The sequence below is a fragment of the Acipenser ruthenus genome, chromosome 1, assembly GCF_902713425.1.
Source record: "Acipenser ruthenus chromosome 1, fAciRut3.2 maternal haplotype, whole genome shotgun sequence".
NCBI lineage: Eukaryota > Metazoa > Chordata > Actinopteri > Acipenseriformes > Acipenseridae > Acipenser > Acipenser ruthenus.
The window spans coordinates 74,746,953-74,765,382 of record NC_081189.1 but is presented as its reverse complement, the minus strand read 5'-3'; the positions used below and the strand labels follow the sequence as shown (position 1 = coordinate 74,765,382).

Sequence of the window (18,430 nt, the reverse complement as noted above, 5' to 3'; positions counted from 1 at the left end):
GCTGCATTCAAATGTCCGATTAAGTGATTTGAGCACCCCTGAAAATGTCTCTGGATGATAGGGGTATATAATATGAACACAAAAACACACTTGTACATTGTTATAAGTATGCAATTTGCTTGAAGCGCAAAATTATTTTAGTATTTGTGTGAACAGAGTCAGGACATAGGCCATGGCAGTATATTGTCATATACTGCAAGCATCATGCCTCCAAAATATGTTTTTCCTTGAATAATCTACCTTACTTTGCTTTCTGGAGAAGAGTCCCGTTGCCTTCTGGGTTAAAAGATTCGAAACTTGGAATTGGGGAGAGTAAATGCCAAGCCGAATGTAAGGGCGTGGGGTCCATGTGGTTTGCTTTTCTTCAGTGTTGTTTCAAAGCTGGACTGGGAGTACTGTTCATTTGCTGTCGCTGTATCCTAGAATTGTTATGTTACTGTTTTAAGGAATATTCTGTTAATTACTATTTATAAAGCCCATTAATTTGTTATCAGATTTTTAGTTCATAAAACCTTTTTCAACTGTTTTAGACAGGGTTTATTCATATTTTCAACGTAAACATTCTTAATTTCTCAAAAATACCATAATGTTCGGTAAATAGGGCCTCACGTACATTTTATAATTACTGCCTGTAATTCAAAAGTAATTATGCTAAAATGTACACTTTTTTTAATTACCAGTAAGCATTAATGTCACTTTCAACACAGTCTAATCAGTATCTGATAGATTAAATGTATGTATGTATATATATATATATATATATATATATATATATATATATATATATAAATAAGATTGTGGTGTCTTCATTTTCAGATCAATGCCATTCCCATTAGATTTAAGCCAGCTTAACCACAGTCTCAAAACCAACCCAAGAGCAGTATTCAATAGTGTAGAACTGTTATCAGTGTTGCAATTATTTGAATCTACCGTGGGTTCCATCGCTTTTTTTTATTTAATCGACTTGGATCACATATACCTGTTACGTTAAAACTGTTTAAATTGAATTTAATATTTCAATATATAGTTTGAAATGCCTAGTACTGTTTTAAAAAACAATGTATTTATATATTCCGAAACATATAGTGTTAATAAATTAATATGGTGTACTTACAACACTCCTCTTAAGAACATAAGAAGAACATAAGAAAGTTTACAAACGAGAGGAGGCCATTTAGCCCATCTTGCTCGTTTGGTTGTTAGTAGCTTATTGATCCCAGAATCTCATCAAGCAGCTTCTTGAAGGATCCCAGGGTGTCAGCTTCAACAACATTACTGGGGAGTTGGTTCCAGACCCTCACAATTCTCTGTGTAAAAAAGTGCCTCCTATTTTCTGTTCTGAATGCCCCTTTATGTAATCTCCATTTGTGACCCCTGGTCCTTGTTTATTTTTTCAGGTCAAAAAAGTCCCCTGGGTCGACACTGTCAATACCTATAGTGTTACACGTCCCCACGTGGCCGCTATAGTGCACTGATAGTGTAAGGATTATTGCCCACATTGTCAAACAGGTAACGCAGCAAATAACAATTCCATAATGTGATACGGAACAGAAAAGCCAGAGCACTTGTTATGTTTTTTTTTTTAATCGCTCTTCCTGCAGTGATTTAGAACAGCGGTTCTCAAACTTCGCCGCACTGCGACCCCCTTCTACCAATAAAAATTACTTTGCGACCCCACTGCCCTGTATTACTGCAGAATAGTTAGTATTGCATGCATTACAAGGCAATATCAACAAAACTAAAATATAGCCATTGCTTATTTTTACAGCCAACAGTATAAAAAATAATAATAATACATTTTAAAAAAATGACATTTCTTACCTAATGGGGTTCATACATGAGCTTGCATGGATGAACATAAATGCTTGAAACGGGGCTCTGTGTGGCTAAGGTAAAGGCAAAGGTCACTTCAAAAGTGAGGCAGTTCCTGTACTTGTTTTTTTAGTAAAGTGAGTGCAGAAGACCCTGATTCACAAAGGTAGGTAGGCGGGAAAGGCATGAGCGGAGAAGTGTTGCAGAAAGAAATATTCTCACTTTCTCTCTGAGCTCAAACAACTGAGCACCTTGCCCCCGCGACAGCCAGCGAACCTCTGTGTGGTAAAGTAGCTGAGGGTGCTCTGCCCCCATCTCATCACACAAAACTCCAAACAGGTAGGCATTTGAACCAGGATAGGACAAGGTCAGACAGTCCCACTGTGCTTTCAAGACAATTCAGTAGGATGGAATGGTCTACAGTATCAAAGGCAGCACTTAGATCTAGAAGAATTAAAATTGATGGAAAGCCTGAGTCAGAGCTTATCAGCAGATCATTCACAACTCTGACAAGGGCCATCTCGGTGCTATGTGTAGCACAAAAACCAGACTGAAACTTCTCAAATATACCATTACGAGTTAGAAACTTTTGTAATTGAATTGCAACAACTTTCTCTAGAACCTTATCTAAGAATGGTAGGTTGGAGATTGGTCTATAGTTATTGAGGACTTTAAGGTCTAAATTGTGTTTAAGCATAGGTATTACCACAGCTACCTTAAGTGCTGAGGGAACTATACCAGAAGAAAGTGAACCATTTATAATTTAAAAATGTGGGTATTAATAACACCAAGAACATCTTTTAATAGTTTTGTAGGAATAGGATTAAGAGAGCATGTAGTAGCTCTCATATGTTTAACTAGCTCTGTCAGTTCCTGTAAGGTAATCAAAGAAAGAGCCCCCAAAGTAGCCTTAAATGGTGTAGTTGGTAAAATTGTGCTGGAGTCCCCCTTAATAGAAGGTGTCTGTGAATCTCATTTCTGATAGTATTTTATTTTTAAAGAAATGTAAGAAGTCATTACAGCTGTGAAAGGAGCCAATGTCAAGGGTAGGACTATTAGGGGAAGATTTAATTAATGTATCTATGGTAGCAAAAAGAAATCTAGGATTATTTTTATTTGTTTCAATTAAATCAGAATAATATGATGATCTAGCCAAGCCAGAGCCTTCCTATATTTAACCATGCGATGTAATGAACATGCAGTTTAGATTCCTGCCATCTCCATTCTATTTTATGACCCTCATGTTTCATCTTACAAGCTGCATCATTGAACCACGGTGAGCTTTTTTTAAATGACACTCTCCGAGTTTTGATTGGTGCTACAGTATCTAAGATACCAGTCAAGGTGGTGTTGTAGGTATTAACCAGTTCATCTACTGATGAGGACTCAGAGAGTGGTAATCAGCTCAATACATCAGAAAGCTTAACTTCACAGCAGTTGAAGAATTAATTACCCAGGATTTAAATGTACGGTCCACAGTCTTTGTAGATACTGCCAGATTCAATTAAAAAAGAATGGCAAGATGATCAGAAATAGTAAGATCTAGGGTTAACTATTGTTCTTGATAGCGAAACCACGAGAAATTACCAGATCTAAAGTATGGCCACGATTATGTGTAGGACCTTTGACATGCAGGATATAATCTAAAAAATTCCAAGGAGCTAGAATGAGAATCAATGTCAACATGAAGGTTAAAATCACCTAATAAAAGAATTCTATCATATTTGACTGTCAGTATAGATAGCAGATCCCCAAATTCAGTCAGAAATAGCGGGTTTGACTTAGGTGGTCGATAAATAATTACAATATGAACAGGTAATGGACTGTTTATTGTCAAGGTTAAAACTTCAAAAGATGAATAACCTTCAACAATTTCCTGTTTGATTCCAAGTTCACTACGGAAAACAGTAGCAAGTCCACCTCCCTGCCCAGTAGAATGAAGAATAGTTCAGTGGAGAAGCCTCAATCAGGGAGACATTGTCATTCGGTCCAAGCCATGTTTCAGTTAAAGAGAGAATATCAAGGTTGTAATCCTGAATAAAATCACTAATTAACTGAGTCTTATTAGACAGAGGCCTGGCATTAAATAAACCTAGGCGTAAATTGGTCCAATCAAGAGCATGTGATTGAGCAGGGGTAATAGGAATTTGACAAAGGTTACTGTAGTAATTGTATAGTATACTGTATACTGTATACTGTATACTGTATAAATTAATTAATACAAAATTAAATGTATGCCTAACCCCTTATTAGAACTGAAAAAAAAGTTTAATGGTTGCTTATTTTATTATATCAACAAAAAGGAAATGAATTGTAATAGAGAGTTGAGGCTGCAGCTTATTTAGTCCTACATCAAAGTATTCTTTTCATTATCATGCAACAGATTCATGAATAGCAAGTCTCATGCATATTTTAACACTTCATTTTTTTATATCTATTATACTTTATTGAATATATTAATATTACAGAATGTATAATATACAATATTAATATAGAAGAAATGAGTTAGAGCCATTATTAGAGTTGAATGACCTGGTTGCTAAGTAACGGCACAAAGAAATGTGGGTGTTTTTATTGAATCTAAATGTAAGTTACATGTTTGATTGCACTAATAACAAAAGGCATAACAAATATTTCTGAAACGTTCTGTATTGAAAATGCAATATACACCATTTACACTTTTGAATTCATGTATGGATGAAATAGAAGGCCACAGAATTACAACTGGATATCTAATAACCTGATGGATCTAAGAATCAACAGTGGGTGACTAAGAGAAGTGCACAAACTGTCTGCATTTACTGTTTGTGGCAGTGTGGCAGGGTGAAAGCCCTGCCAGTGCACGTGTGTGTGTGTGTGGAGGGGGGGGGGGGGGAGTATTGGGTGGCAGGGAAGGGGTTAAATTCATCCCTGCAAAAACACGTGGGGATGCGTTTCTGGTCTCTGTGTCTCCTTGCCGACATGCACATTTGGTGTTGGAAGCGGGATAGCAACCCTAGAGACTCAGAGACTGAACTGTAGATTATTTTGAGGAAAGAAAAAGAGAGAAAAAGTGAAAATGGAATGGGAGGAAAGCTGAATGGAGTAGTTGAGGGAAGGAGGGGCTCGTGGACGTGTGCCCCTGCGAGAACCCCCTCTGGTGGGAGGCCTAGAGGTGGGGTGAGGTAAGCAGGGTGGAGGAATGGCTCCTCCAAAGAGAAATACGACTCCAGCTACCTGCCTCAAAGAGGAAGAAGGGGAGGAGCGGCCATCCCTGGAGGCGAGCCAAGGAGCCGGTGCCATCTCCAGCGCCAAAGAGGGAGAACAGCTGGAACAGGTACCTCAGTGCTCTTGAGGCCAGGAGTTGGTGCCTCATCTGTGGGGAGTGGGAGCACTTTGTGCTTAACTGTCCCCTTCAAGAAGATGTGTGCTCCGTGCTGCTGCCACTACCGGAATACCCCACACTGCTGTCAGCATTGTCGCTGTCAAAGCCACCACTGCCGGAGTGGCCAGCGCCGCCGCCACTACCGGAGTGCCCGGGGCTGCTGTCAGCATTGCCGCTGCCAGAGTCACCACTACCGGAGTACGCCGCGCTGCTGTCAGCATTGCCGCTGCCAGAGTCACCACTACCGGAGTGCCCCACGCTGCGTTTTTCACAATATTTAGCCAGATAGCTGTGTAAATATTGTGATGCCCCAAATGGCACATTTAAATCAAATACTCAAATGGTGTGCATTTCTGGATGTTTGCACTTGGTGGTAAAGTGAAGGGTGTAAAAAGGAATGAAGAAATGAATGGAAAGGTAACTTTTGAATGTGCACTTGATATGTATGACAACACCCTTTACAAACCACAACCCCACGCATTGGTATAAAATTATTTGGGGGATCTTTGTGGGTGTGTTAATCTCATAGCCACACACTGGCAGTCTCATATATCACTTGTATAAGCTCCATTATTATGATCATTTTTCTCATTGTAGCACGAGGCAAGGAGCACTGAAGATGAAGAAATTGATGAAGATTGTGTTTATGAACTCATGGAATCTGCTTTAAAAGTTTGCCCAAGCAAGTATTAACAACTGCAATACATGTTCTCAGGCAGAAATGAACTTCACATATCACTTTTAAATACTGTACCTTTGTAAAGTTGTGACATATCGTGACAGGAGAGTCGCCAAGTATTGCAAAGTATAATAGCTATACTGTAATAAGCATGTGAAATCATTAACGACCAAGCATGTTCAATCACAGAGAACATGATAAAGCATAAAAACATGTTTCCAAGTAGAAAACTGTAACTAAACTGCAAGAACTTTACACATTAGCCAATTATATTTTGCTTTAATAATGGGCAAACTGGAATAGAACACAAAAGCTTTTTTTTCACTTCTCATTTACTCTCCATAATCTATAATCCTTCCTTTGTGAAGAGAACCCCTTTCCTTTTTCTTTATCAGGCAATGAAAGGAAAGAGGCGCTTAATCTCCAAAGAGAAGAGGAGGAGGAGGAGGAGGAGGAGGAGGAAGAGGAGGAGGAGGAGGAGGAGGAGGAGGAGGAAGATCCATATGCTCTGGTTGGAATCAATGATGACGTTTATGATATGATTCTCTCATCTAACAAGGAAGCAAATGAAACCCGAAAGACCCGTGGTGCTTCAATAATTAACCGCCCACCTGCACCCACTCCTAGGCCTGCTGCCACTGCTAAAGAGGACAGTACTCCATTCATAGCACAAGGTATGGTTTAACCTCAAATTCATTCTTTTGGTTTTCCTTACTTTGACAAGGTGGTAAATTGTATGAACCTATATTAATACTTGGCAACCTTTGGACAAAGAGGAGTAGTAGTAGGAGTAGTAGTCGTAGTTGTTGAAAAGAGAAAGCAAAAAAGCAGTTGCACCAACATTTTTTCAAATAACGAAAACAACTTTGTTCTGGCTTATTTGTAGACCCTGTAGTATTTCTGAACAAATCCACTCTTGTTAAGGAGGTCACCTTCAAATGCCAGTAAACCAGGCCTTTTGTATACAGCTAGACAACTTGCATTAGAAAAAGCTATCATAGTGACTTTAGATAATGTCAACATACAATTATTAATGTATTGGGGATGTAATAAAAATGTCAGATGCAAAGCACCTGGCCTTTATCAAGGATCTGTGCTTGATGGGTTAAGCCTGGTGTAGCTGAGTTGTTTCTGAGTGTAACAACAGAAGCCAGCTTTTCCTGCAGCATCTGCATCAAATCACTAGGTTATTGCGCAACTGAAAGCAGGTATGATGCATTACATGGTTTTCCATCATTTACTGTATGTCCCTTGACATGAAACATTACTCTAAGCAATTAGCAGGAGGCAAGAAAATAGTTGAATTTATATAACACATTTTTCTTTACCACATAATGATTGCATTTCACATCCACTTTCAACCATGGGATTTGTCCAGGGTTCTCTCAATGAAAGGTCATGCTCATACTTTAATCGTGACTAAAGTGTTTTAATCCATCAAAATGTCTGTGTGTGTGTATTCAACCACTCTCAGGCTCTAACTACGTAGCCAGCTCAAATTGCACATACAGAATAAGATTATTACAAACACACAGACGGGTTCTTTCAGTGTAAATGTGGACAGGGAGGCAATCATGAGCATAACATTTAAGAAACGTCATCATTTAACATGGCTACGCTCAGCAGAATGGTACAGCATATCATTTAAAGTACTTACTGCTCAATCAATAGCATTACTGAGTGTATCCCTCAGTCAGATTCAATTTATTTTCTGTATTGATCTCTGTGAGTCCAGGCTTTTACCTTTCATTTTAGCACTGCTGTATTCACAGAACACCATAGCTGTGGTGGTTTAAAGGTAAAACATCTATGAAAAAAATCTGCTTTATAGTAACAGTGAAAGAAATTTGGCTCAAAGCCGCCACCTGCTGGTTTACAAGTGGGTTGCATGCCATTTGTTTTCCAATACTCTTAAACCTGGACATTGATTTCACCTCAGTTAGGAAGGCAGGGATTGAACATAGATTCCTCGTCAAAACTGCTTAATATGAATTCCCTTTTTGTTTTCTTTTTTTTTTTTTACCTATTTTCAGCTGACTTCTTAAAGTATTAGCGTCAAATCAAATACATAATATAGCTTGTTAGTGTATCTACTATGGAACATGATATAGTACCACATTTAGTCTTCTGTTTCTGGCCAAGGTCTTGTCAAATCCGTATTTTGAATATCTTCCAGTAGTTTTCAATTCCCATAGTGCTATAGTTGCACTACAGGCATGTCTAATAAAGGCTAGAATAGGCGATTCAATTATACATGGGAACATGGGTCTAACTATCAGTAGAATAACAAATTCTTAGCTGGTAATGCAGCTCCTTAAGGCACCATCTGTTCAAAATGACCTTGGGTTCATGTTACTATGGGGAAGTTATTTTTGAACAAGGTCATTTTATTATTATTATTTTATTATTATGATTCACTCCCATATGTTTTTGAACCATTTATCTTCATCTAAATATATCAGTCAAGTAGACCAATATGGACAGATAAGCAACAGATGAAAAATGTTATAAAATGTCGGACTAGGACTAGAATATGTTGTGAACAAGCCTTTTCTCAAGGGACTCCATGTTTACACTTCACTGCTTACACACCATGACTGTTAGTATATTAATGATGACTTTGGGCAGGCTGCTGCGTGCTTGAGAGGTTCACGCTCTTAAATGGCTCATTCCAGTGTGGGTAAAATGCTAATGGTTACATAGGAAATCCATTTGGATTTGCTGTGTGGAAAAAAAAGCTTTTTCTATGTTACTGCGTTGCAGCAAAGTCGAAACAAAACATGAAGGATACAGATACAATCTCATGTACCTGTTTTACCAAAACATGGGAAGACATTATTTAAAGGCTAGCCAGTCAGTTAATTGTGTTGAATTTTACTTTAATTGCTTCACTTTTACTTTTTATTTATTTATTTTTCAGTTTTTCAGCAAAAGGCTGACAGTGGGCCACTGTATTCTCTCCCGGAAAGACAAGGTGAGGAGCTGTACAACAACATGAAAACTGATTCTCTTCTATACAGTGTTTGATTACTGTATTTATTTACTGTCCTCTCTACTGGGATGCTCAATTGGCCTCAGTTTCTGTCTCTATTACTGATTGCTGATAACAAAATCTAGGATGCTGTCACTTGGTTATATATATATATATATATATATATATATATATATATATATATATATATATATAATTTATTTTTTTGATAAATTATATTACTGATTAGTCAGAAGAGTTTATACATTTATGTGCCATGATATGCTGTATGATTGGCATTTATGGCACACTACTTCACAAGAGTATATGTGCTGTACATGTTTCATGCATGTCAGAGGAGCATCTTCAACCTTCTGCCTGTGAAAAAAGAAATTTAAACAAAAACAACTTTGCTGTCACAAAGTTTTTGTCTTTTCCTGTTGTTTAAATGCTTTAACAGCAGGGTATAATTCAGTTGACCTTTGCAGTGAAACACTACTTTTAAAGAGTGCTTTTGAAACATAATTGCAGGGACAGGAATAAAGGTTGTGTATCCTTCATTTTGTATATATTTTCATTGGTCTGGTTTGGAAGGTGACTGCATGTCATGTTTCTTTATTTTCAAACCTGTGGAACACTCTCTAACTGCTCAGTAATTATACTATAGTAACACATCAACACTATAAAACACTCAATAATGGTAAATGTACAAATAATAAAAGAAATTAAATGACAAAAATTTAAACTAAAAGTCTTGTTCAATTTCTTGAAAACACAAATAAATGTTAGCTGTTGCTGGTGTCTTTTGTAAGCATACCGTATTTACACATGTGGTTGTATATTTATAATGTAATTTCTTTGTAACTACACATGCGATTACATTGTAATTATAGTGCAGTTAGGGACCATGTAAAGGGTAAATATTGTAACTATAATGTCTGGAATAAGGGAGATGATGCAATAAACAGTATTGAAAACTGACTTTTATTAGCCACTGGTCCTGGGCAGATTTTGTTAGGTCTAAGATAGACTTAGAATAAAAGTATTTTCACAAAACATCAGTCTATATAATCAATCTAAATAGGTCCCATGTTATTTTAGATAGTTATAAACATATTTATTTTGCAAAAACAAATACCACATGTACTCTTTAGGTATTTTGATTTTCAGAACCTTCATACACAAGAGCCCTAAAGTAATAATCGAAATAGTGGCTGAATTCAGATCCACCACTGTTTCAATTGAATTAACCATTAAGTCCTATATATACCTGGACCTATGTTCCAAACCTTCATGTTTCCCTTGATGCATAATTCAAGTTAGCCATTGAGACCTCATCATGATATCATCTCTCTCTTTAGTCAAAGGCAGAGACAGCGTGACTTCGATGTACGACACCTTTGTGCCTCGCCAGCCCCCTGGACTGGAGGAGCTGATCCAGCTGCAGGAAAAAGTCAAGAGTGGGTCAATCTCCATGGATGAAGCTTTGGACAAATTCAGCAAATGGCAGAAAGATCAACGGGGAATGGACATAATACAGCAGGTACTGGATTTCACATTGTAAACCTCACAGATCGCGTCAGACTGCCAGACAATAAGGTTCAAAGCTTACTGTAAGATTCATGTCAGGTATAATTGCTAAATTAATCAGTTACTTGCTCAGCAGCAAAACCGAGGGCTTTAAGAAACCAGATATGTTAGTAACATACATATGCTCCAATGTTATAGATAACTGGTGCCAGTGCCATGTAAGTGCCTACAATATTTCCCAAGATACTTGCCGGTCACCGGGAGTTCATTAGTTCAATAGTTCTATAGTTGCTAAGTCTGTGCATGAACTAAGATTAGGGGAGTGTTGGTGTGGGGGTTTTGTTAGGAGCACCATGAATACCCAATATTCATTTGGGGGATCCAGTTATGTACCTACCATATAATCAATTAATTTCCAAAGACATGCATACCAGATGTGTTTGGCAGAAAGGTGATATGTGTCCTTAGCTATTCTGTTTTTCTTTAACATGTAGAAAAAACTCTATTTTAAGTTTTACTAACATTATGCCAATATTTTGTTAAAGGAAAATCTACGGCAGCTAAGAGAGAGCATTATCAACAACAGAGCAGAAGACGACAGTGTCTATGGTAAAATTAAACCAACGCTATGTTGAGAGAGTGTTTATGAAGACAGGGTGTGTTCACCGATGCCAAATATTTTCTTGAAAATGAGAAATGGAGGTTACTTAATTAAATGCAGATGACATTATCTGGGAATTAATGTGAAAACATTTATTTAGTGCTAGTGTGAATCAATATTTGTGAATGCTGAAGGATATGTGCTCATAACAGTCAAGGGGGTTAGCCCCTATAGAAACACACTCATTAGGTGTAATTCATTGACTGATCTCCCTCTTTTGAGTACTAGTTTCCTGTTGTCATGGGACTAAACTTGCTCAGCAGTTCAACAATACCAGCCAGCACCAAAGCCCGGACTACACTGCACCACTCTTTCACGAACCGTTGTATTTCACCCCACCTGCACTCGAGCACTCACTGTCTGGAGAAGTGCTTCTGTCTGCGTTTGGTGTTGTTATAAAGTGTCATATTATTTCGGGACTGAAACCCTTGTTTTGCACGGAGTGATACACATGGCTGTGTAGAGCCTGTGCTTATTATTTAAGTGTTGTTGACACGCAACCCAGCCAAATAAAGGGGCTGTTTTATTGAACTTTCACTGTCTTCTGTGTGTTATTCATGAGCACTGCACCAACTACACATGCACATGGCAAGCCACTTTGCCACAGGCATTCAAACAAGCACATTTTTTATACTAACTGGTATCAGATATTGAACTCAGAAATTGTGTATACAGTATATAGTATGTATTATAAATATAGTGTTGTGGTCATTAATCGGTTCAGTCTCTTTGTGCAACAGTGATCTCTGAATTGAACATAGTTAGTTAATTATGTAATTCTTGACAATAATAGATTTTTATTTTTTTTTACAGACAAAATCACTATAATTCACCACACACCAGGTAAGTGAAGTATGTCTTGCCCATGAAAAATAATGAGGTAATACACCGCAACAAAACAATAAAGACTGCTTGACTGTTTTTTAAACTGTGTTTCTTACCTTGTCTGATGAACTCCACACAACGTGAACTTCCGGTCTCCATGTAGCTTGGGTCAGGAGAAAGAACCAGATCTCTTTCCCAGAGATCCTTTGTATAGTCCTCATTGGCGCCCAATACGTGCTCCTCCTCCATAAAACCCCCACGTCGTATCCAAGTCAGGTTGTTCTCCTGCTTTGCTTGGATAAGGACTAACTTGCGTTGCACTTTGTTATTTTTGTTCGGAAAAAAAAATAAAAGTGTATAGGGTTAGAGTTTTTTTTCTCTTTTCCCCTTTTTCTCAATTTTCTGCTTCTATGCCTTCCATCTGTTCTAAGTGTGGTTCCCCCCTTTCTCCATTTTCTAACACAAATTCATGTTTAATGTGTGTAGACATGTCAGTCACTCCAACTCACAAGGAAGCTCCTTCCTCTTTGGTGGTTCTCCGTTTTGATAAAAGTCGTTCTACACCCTCTACTTCTAAAAGAGCAGGCAGCCGCAGAGAACAAAGGGGTCCAGGTTTTTCTCCTCCCAGGAAAAGAATGAGAAAATCCACACACTCCCGCAGCAGCAGGAAGAGAGACGTATCGGCGAATTCAGCGACCACCATTATGGAGGCTCCAGCAGCCAGGGCTCAACCATCCCCTTCGCAGCTACCAATGCCTAAAGATCTTTTTTTTCAATGGCTAAAGGAATATGAGCAGTCAAAGCAGACTCAACCTTTACAGCCTATAGCTCATACAGCAAGTTCTGGTACCGCTGCACCCAGAAGTACCCAGGAGCAATACTTTCCAGTTGCCCCCACCCTAGGAGAAGATGATGTCATTGACTCCGCACCCGAGGAGGTTGTTTTTGAGTACCCAGATGGCCCCTCTCTCATATACGTACTGAGAAGGAATTCATCCTCTCTTAAGGTACAAACCCAGACCTATACAGGTAAATGGAGGGAGTTTGTTTCCTGGTGCAAATCAAAGTCCTTGCACCATTCAAATATTCCCATCTCGGAATTTCTCTTACCTCAGCCACTCAATTCTTACCAAAGGTGGTAACTGAATTCCATACAAATCAAACCATAACATCTCCAGATTTCTAACTAAAACCTCACTGTCTCTAAACAGATGATTTTGCACTGGATAACATCATGCATTGAGTTCTGTTACAGGCTTGACAGCAAAACAGTTCCAAATCCCATCAAAGCCCACTCAGTAAGGGGAGTGGCTACTACTTGGGCAAAATTAAAACCTGTTTCTATTCAGGACATCTGCAATGCCACCACTTGGGCATCTTTTGATACTTTTATCAAACACTATAACTGCAATGTATCTTGCTCTCAACCTAATTTTGCTCATTCGGTTTTACCTGTGGTTTCTTCTACTAGCATCTAACCTACCACCCTTCAGTCTACATACTTTGGTATAGTTCACATTGTGTGGAGTTCATCAGACGAGGTAAGAATACGAAGATTACCTGTAATAAGGTTTTTTCATTGGATGATGAACTCCACACACCTATATCCCACCATCCTGTCCCCCTTCTCTTTTCATTACAATTTTTTCTTGTTGTTTGGTTTACCTTTGTGAAATTTGGACAACCTGATTTGAATACGAGGTGAGGGTTTTATGGAGGAGAAGCACGTATTTGGCACCAATGAGGATTATAAAAAGGATCTCTGGGAAAGAGATCTGGTTCTTTCTCCTGACCCAAGCGACATGAAGACTGGAAGTTCACGTTGAGTGGAGTTCATTATCCAATGAAGAAACCATATTACAGATAATCTTCGTATTATAAAGCATTTGTAAATACTGTTACTATGGCTGCTACAATTGCTCATTATACATTTTATATATTTGTTAGGCACCTAGACCACAGTGGTTCCTGCAAAGATACCAGTAGTAATTGCAGAAACTCATTAACTGTTTTACTGGCCCTCAGAAAGCATTACTATCTAGTAATGGTACAGTACACCCTCTCTATAATGAACCTGTTGGGGTCCAAGTTTTTTGTTTGTTATATCGAGGAGTCCGTTATAGCAAAAGGACAATCAAAATGAATGATCAACTGTTGGAGTAAGTTAATGGGATGAGATTGTGAATAAAAGTAGAATTACATGTACTTGTTCGTCTCAGTATGCAATGCATAAAATGCAGTGCAAAAAGCAAAAATCCTGAATTGAAGCTGAACTTTTATTCAAAATCAATCTGACATGAATCATTTTAAAGTGCACCAAATCTTAATCCAACATGCAAGAATCCCAAACTGATCTTTTATTCCAAATCAACCCAACTTGAAAAGTTCACCAGATCCCCAAGTTGTGTTGTTGTTTCTTCAATCAAGTTTGCTTTGCCACATGGTTGCTGAAGAAGCCAGAAAAACTTTTTTTATGATTTTTGAAAACCTATAGTCACAACAGAGATATGACTTTTTCAAACGATCAATATATTTTCCAGCTTTGTTGCAACATAAAATGATTTTTATTTCGGTATAGTTACACAGCACACACCTTTTATTAAGACAAAAGAGTTGACTTCACTGCAGAGGTGGCATCCTGTGTGTATACAGACCACAATGTTGACAGTGTGTGTTTATATGATCTTTTTTATTTGGGGTCCAGGGGCCAGATTCGTTATACCTGAAGGTTAGTTATAATGAAGGGCGTTATAGCGAGGGTGTACTGTAGTAAAAATGCCGATCTAACGAAACCTATACCATGCTGTGGCCATGTGCCCCGCCCCTGTGTGCATTTGTGTGTTATATGTTGCGTGTGGTGTCTTAATGTTGGTGTATTGCAGTTGGTACACGGGATATAATGTGGGTAATGAGCACGAGTGTTTAAAATGTATAATTGTATTTAGGCACGGGGATTGCCCATGGTGCTGGTGTGATCACTTCACATGCATTTAAAGTATTTAATAATATGTGAGCACGGGGTTGCACAGATTAGTTCACGTGCTGGGATTCAAGTGAATAATTAATTGGTAATTGAATCCCAGCACAATTGTATATATAGATGCACGTTTCATTCACTCAGGGTTGTGTGTTCGGGAGTGGAGAACGGGTGAGAGAGAAGGAGAATTTAAATATAGCATTTGCTACTACATGCTGGAAAACCAGCACGGTACTTGTTTTGTGTTTAACATTCGTCCACCCTGTTTATGAGTGTCTGTTCGTTTTGTTTGTGTTTATTTTGGTGTAAAGTGCCGTGTTCTGTTTTGTACAACCTTTTTATTTACAATAAACCGGCGCAAGCAAGCGCCTTCATCATTTAATTTCACTTCAGTACTGTGTGTGTTTCCTTTCCTGGGTCTGACGTCACCACTCAGCCAGCTGTGTCACACATGCATACTGTATTAATGATTGGATTATTATTATTATTTCGTAATGCAGATATGAATGAAGGTAGAAGGGGAAGCAAAAATGTGGATGAAGGTTTTTACAGCAAGCCTCTCAAAGGACAACAGGTACATTATACTATATTTAGGATAACCAAGTACAAATAGATTCCTGCAGATCTCACTCTGCTTTACTTGTCTGTTTAATGTTTAGTAAATGTCATTCCACCAATTGGGTAAGGTTGAAAGTCACACAGTCACAAGACATGTGCACCACAATACAGTAGTTTCACCAGATCTTTAGTTAAGTCTAAAATAAACATAGTAGAATAGTGAGCTATAATAAAATAAAATGTATTTCATATTAATATGATTAATTGTATTTATGTTACTAATTGATAAAAAGGAACTATATATTTACTAAATTCACACACAAACTGTTTTTATTAAGTTAAATGGTCCATATTCAAAGTCATAGATTAGTATGGATTGCCATGGTAAACCAAAAATTTTAAAACAGGGTTCAGTAAGTTGTGGTATGATGTGATTAGTTTAACAATAGCAGGTCCACAATTCTCTCTGTTTGTAAATTATAACATGGTACCGTAGTAAGTAATGTTGTGGTAAATGACACAGAAAATGTGAAGCTCATTGACTGTTTCTTTTATGTATTGCAGCCTCCTGTCCCATGGAAGCCTGCTAAATGAAAAAGGATAAGATGTATATTGAAAGCATAATACATATGGGCCAGATATTCAAAGATTTATGCAAATTTAGGCAACTTTTGTTCAACTCTGCTTGCATTGCGAATAACTTGTATATATTCGTAAGTCTGAGAAATTCTAGTCTGTGGAAAATAATAAATTAAAATGAATGTAAACAGGAAATGAATCGCAACGCAGACTACACCGAACTGATGCAGGTGTATTTGCGGATCAGGTGAGACAATGGCTCAAAATGTTCAAAAGCATGAAAGGGTAACTTTACTAAAGATTAGATTATAATACTGGTAATATCTGAGAAAATGGGGAAAAAAACATAACATAAACATAAAAAAAAATATGATTTTGCACTAAACAATGCAAAACGTATTAACTACAGTTACTCTGTCACAGTAGTCTGCATATTACAAATAATTATCATTATACTGTATGTTTTCAGATATTTTTACTACATTAAAATGCTTCCAGACCAAGACAAACCTGTCTGGATGGGGCACTAAATCAATGAGAAAAGTCTGCTTATACTACATGAATAAAGAAGTATGAACTCGTATAATGATAATGCTTTTTAATATATAATGGCTGAGGAATCGCGTGCTATAGTTTTCGAGATGTTTCACACTGTTATAGTGCCCCGTCCAGACAGGTTTGTCTTCGTCCGGCTTTCACACACTCCCCAGATAATGTAAATGCTGTTTTAACTGTTACACGGTATATAGATTATATATAAAAAAAATTAATAATAATTAACAAAAAACTTCTGAGATTCAAAAATCTGTGAAATCTACGGGTGGAGGACCTTCTCAGAGCCTATCACTTTAACAGTGAAAGGGTGTGCCAAACAATTTCCATAGAGGTAAACCATCAGTGCCACCAACTGTATCTGTTTTAACTGTATCATTATCTGAAATTGAGATGCTAAACTTACCTGGGACATCAGTATCCTCTCTTGGCTCAGTTGAAACTGCAAGCATCTTAGAGGGAATGTGTCGAAACACACAGGTATATTTTTATACATATTAGATAATGAAAATACAATAGCTTTTTATATATTTAGTGACAGTATCTATTTATGTTTTTTTTTTCAGTTCTCGCACTTCTCTGAAGCTAAGTTAAACAAATCTTAATGAGCTCTTAGCTCCCTTGGTAGTATTACATAGTATTATAGCTTAGTTTGTGAATTAGTTAAGGCAAGTCAAACACATGCAACATCTTTTTTCCCAACATTTTGATTTGCGGAAAAACTTTTTATTATTATTATTATTTTGCATTTTGTAGGTGGACTTGCTTAATTATTCACAACTCCTGCATCAAAGCTGAGGAAAAAAAACTTAAAAAATTAAAATTAAAAAGTTAATTAACCATGAGATATGCAGGTGTGGGTGCCCCCAAAGTGCACATTTTTATTGTCACTTATGGCTTGTTCTTTGCAAATACTAAATCCCAGCACTCTACTCAGCTAGATAAGCCACAGCATGTGTGGATGTACTCTAATCCACGTTATGAAAGACTTGTATATTCCAGTATCATTATAATATTTGGTTGTGCCCATTTTATGTTAAGATAACATAATATACTGCATTTCTTTTGTTTCTATTCAGGATTTTTCATCTGTGCAAAGGTAAAACTATGAGACTGTGCTTATACACTGTGCAAAATAATTTACTGTTATGAGAATTGCAGATTTGAGTTGTTTTTTTGTTTTGTTTTTTGTACATGTGCCGGTTTTGCAACGTGTTTGTATGAGTATGCAAGTAATTGAAAATATTGTTTAACTGATGCTTTTTATATATTATTTATGTAACTTTTCCAATCACATGTTTGTAATAATGTCTTGTTTAATTGTCTTAAGTTTTTTTTTTTCAATTATAGAAAAAGTACAGTAGATATGAGCATTCCCCTTTGTTGCAATGGTTCAGTATATGGTAGGACCAGTTGCAATGGCATGAGCCAGAATGACAACCTTTTCATATATTGTGACATATCAATGGTATCACAATAGTAGTCAATACACTCTGATCCATTGTTGTACCATGGTACCATATTGATACCAGTGTGATCAGGACTATTATGCATTATCTGACCCTATTACTAAAAATGTAAATTGTATTGTGTTTTCAGTGTCTACTATGGCAGAATCGCGTTTTTATACATACTAGAAATTAGTGTCAGTTATACAAGTTTCTGAATATCCCTTCATTGTTATGAAGTAACTGTAATAAACTAAAGTTTGAACTGTTAAGCATATATTTTTAATTTGGTACTATTTGGCAGCATAGGGTTGAATACAAATATATATATATATATATATATATATATATATATATATATATATATATATATATATGTTAGAGTTTGGCTCCATAAACATTTGAAAGCATAGCTATTATGCTGATGCTGGATTAATTCATATAAATGTTGGATTTCTGTGGGTACTTGGAAAG

General features: G+C 37.1%; 2 protein-coding genes across 3 annotated transcripts in view; both read left to right on the top strand.

Annotated features, from left to right (window-relative positions):
* The window catches only part of LOC131737899 (B-cell scaffold protein with ankyrin repeats-like), an 82,503-nt gene extending 76,227 nt beyond the window's left edge, over nt 1-6,276 (top strand). For both annotated transcript variants that reach the window (XM_059029740.1, XM_059029732.1), the window contains exon 8: nt 5,774-6,276. In XM_059029740.1, the coding sequence (XP_058885723.1) occupies nt 5,774-5,869 (96 nt within the window). In that variant the 3' untranslated portion in view covers nt 5,870-6,276. The remainder of the gene's footprint in view (nt 1-5,773) is intronic.
* Nucleotides 6,050-18,261, top strand: LOC117421251 (B-cell scaffold protein with ankyrin repeats-like). Its single transcript, XM_034921532.2, has 8 exons — nt 6,050-6,077; nt 6,251-6,529; nt 8,776-8,829; nt 10,188-10,369; nt 10,902-10,965; nt 11,831-11,860; nt 15,320-15,393; nt 15,942-18,261. Exons 1-8 carry the CDS (start codon nt 6,050-6,052, stop codon nt 15,969-15,971), a joined length of 741 nt encoding a protein of 246 aa, XP_034777423.2. The 3' UTR covers nt 15,972-18,261.
* The last annotated feature ends 169 nt before the right edge of the window (nt 18,262-18,430 follow it).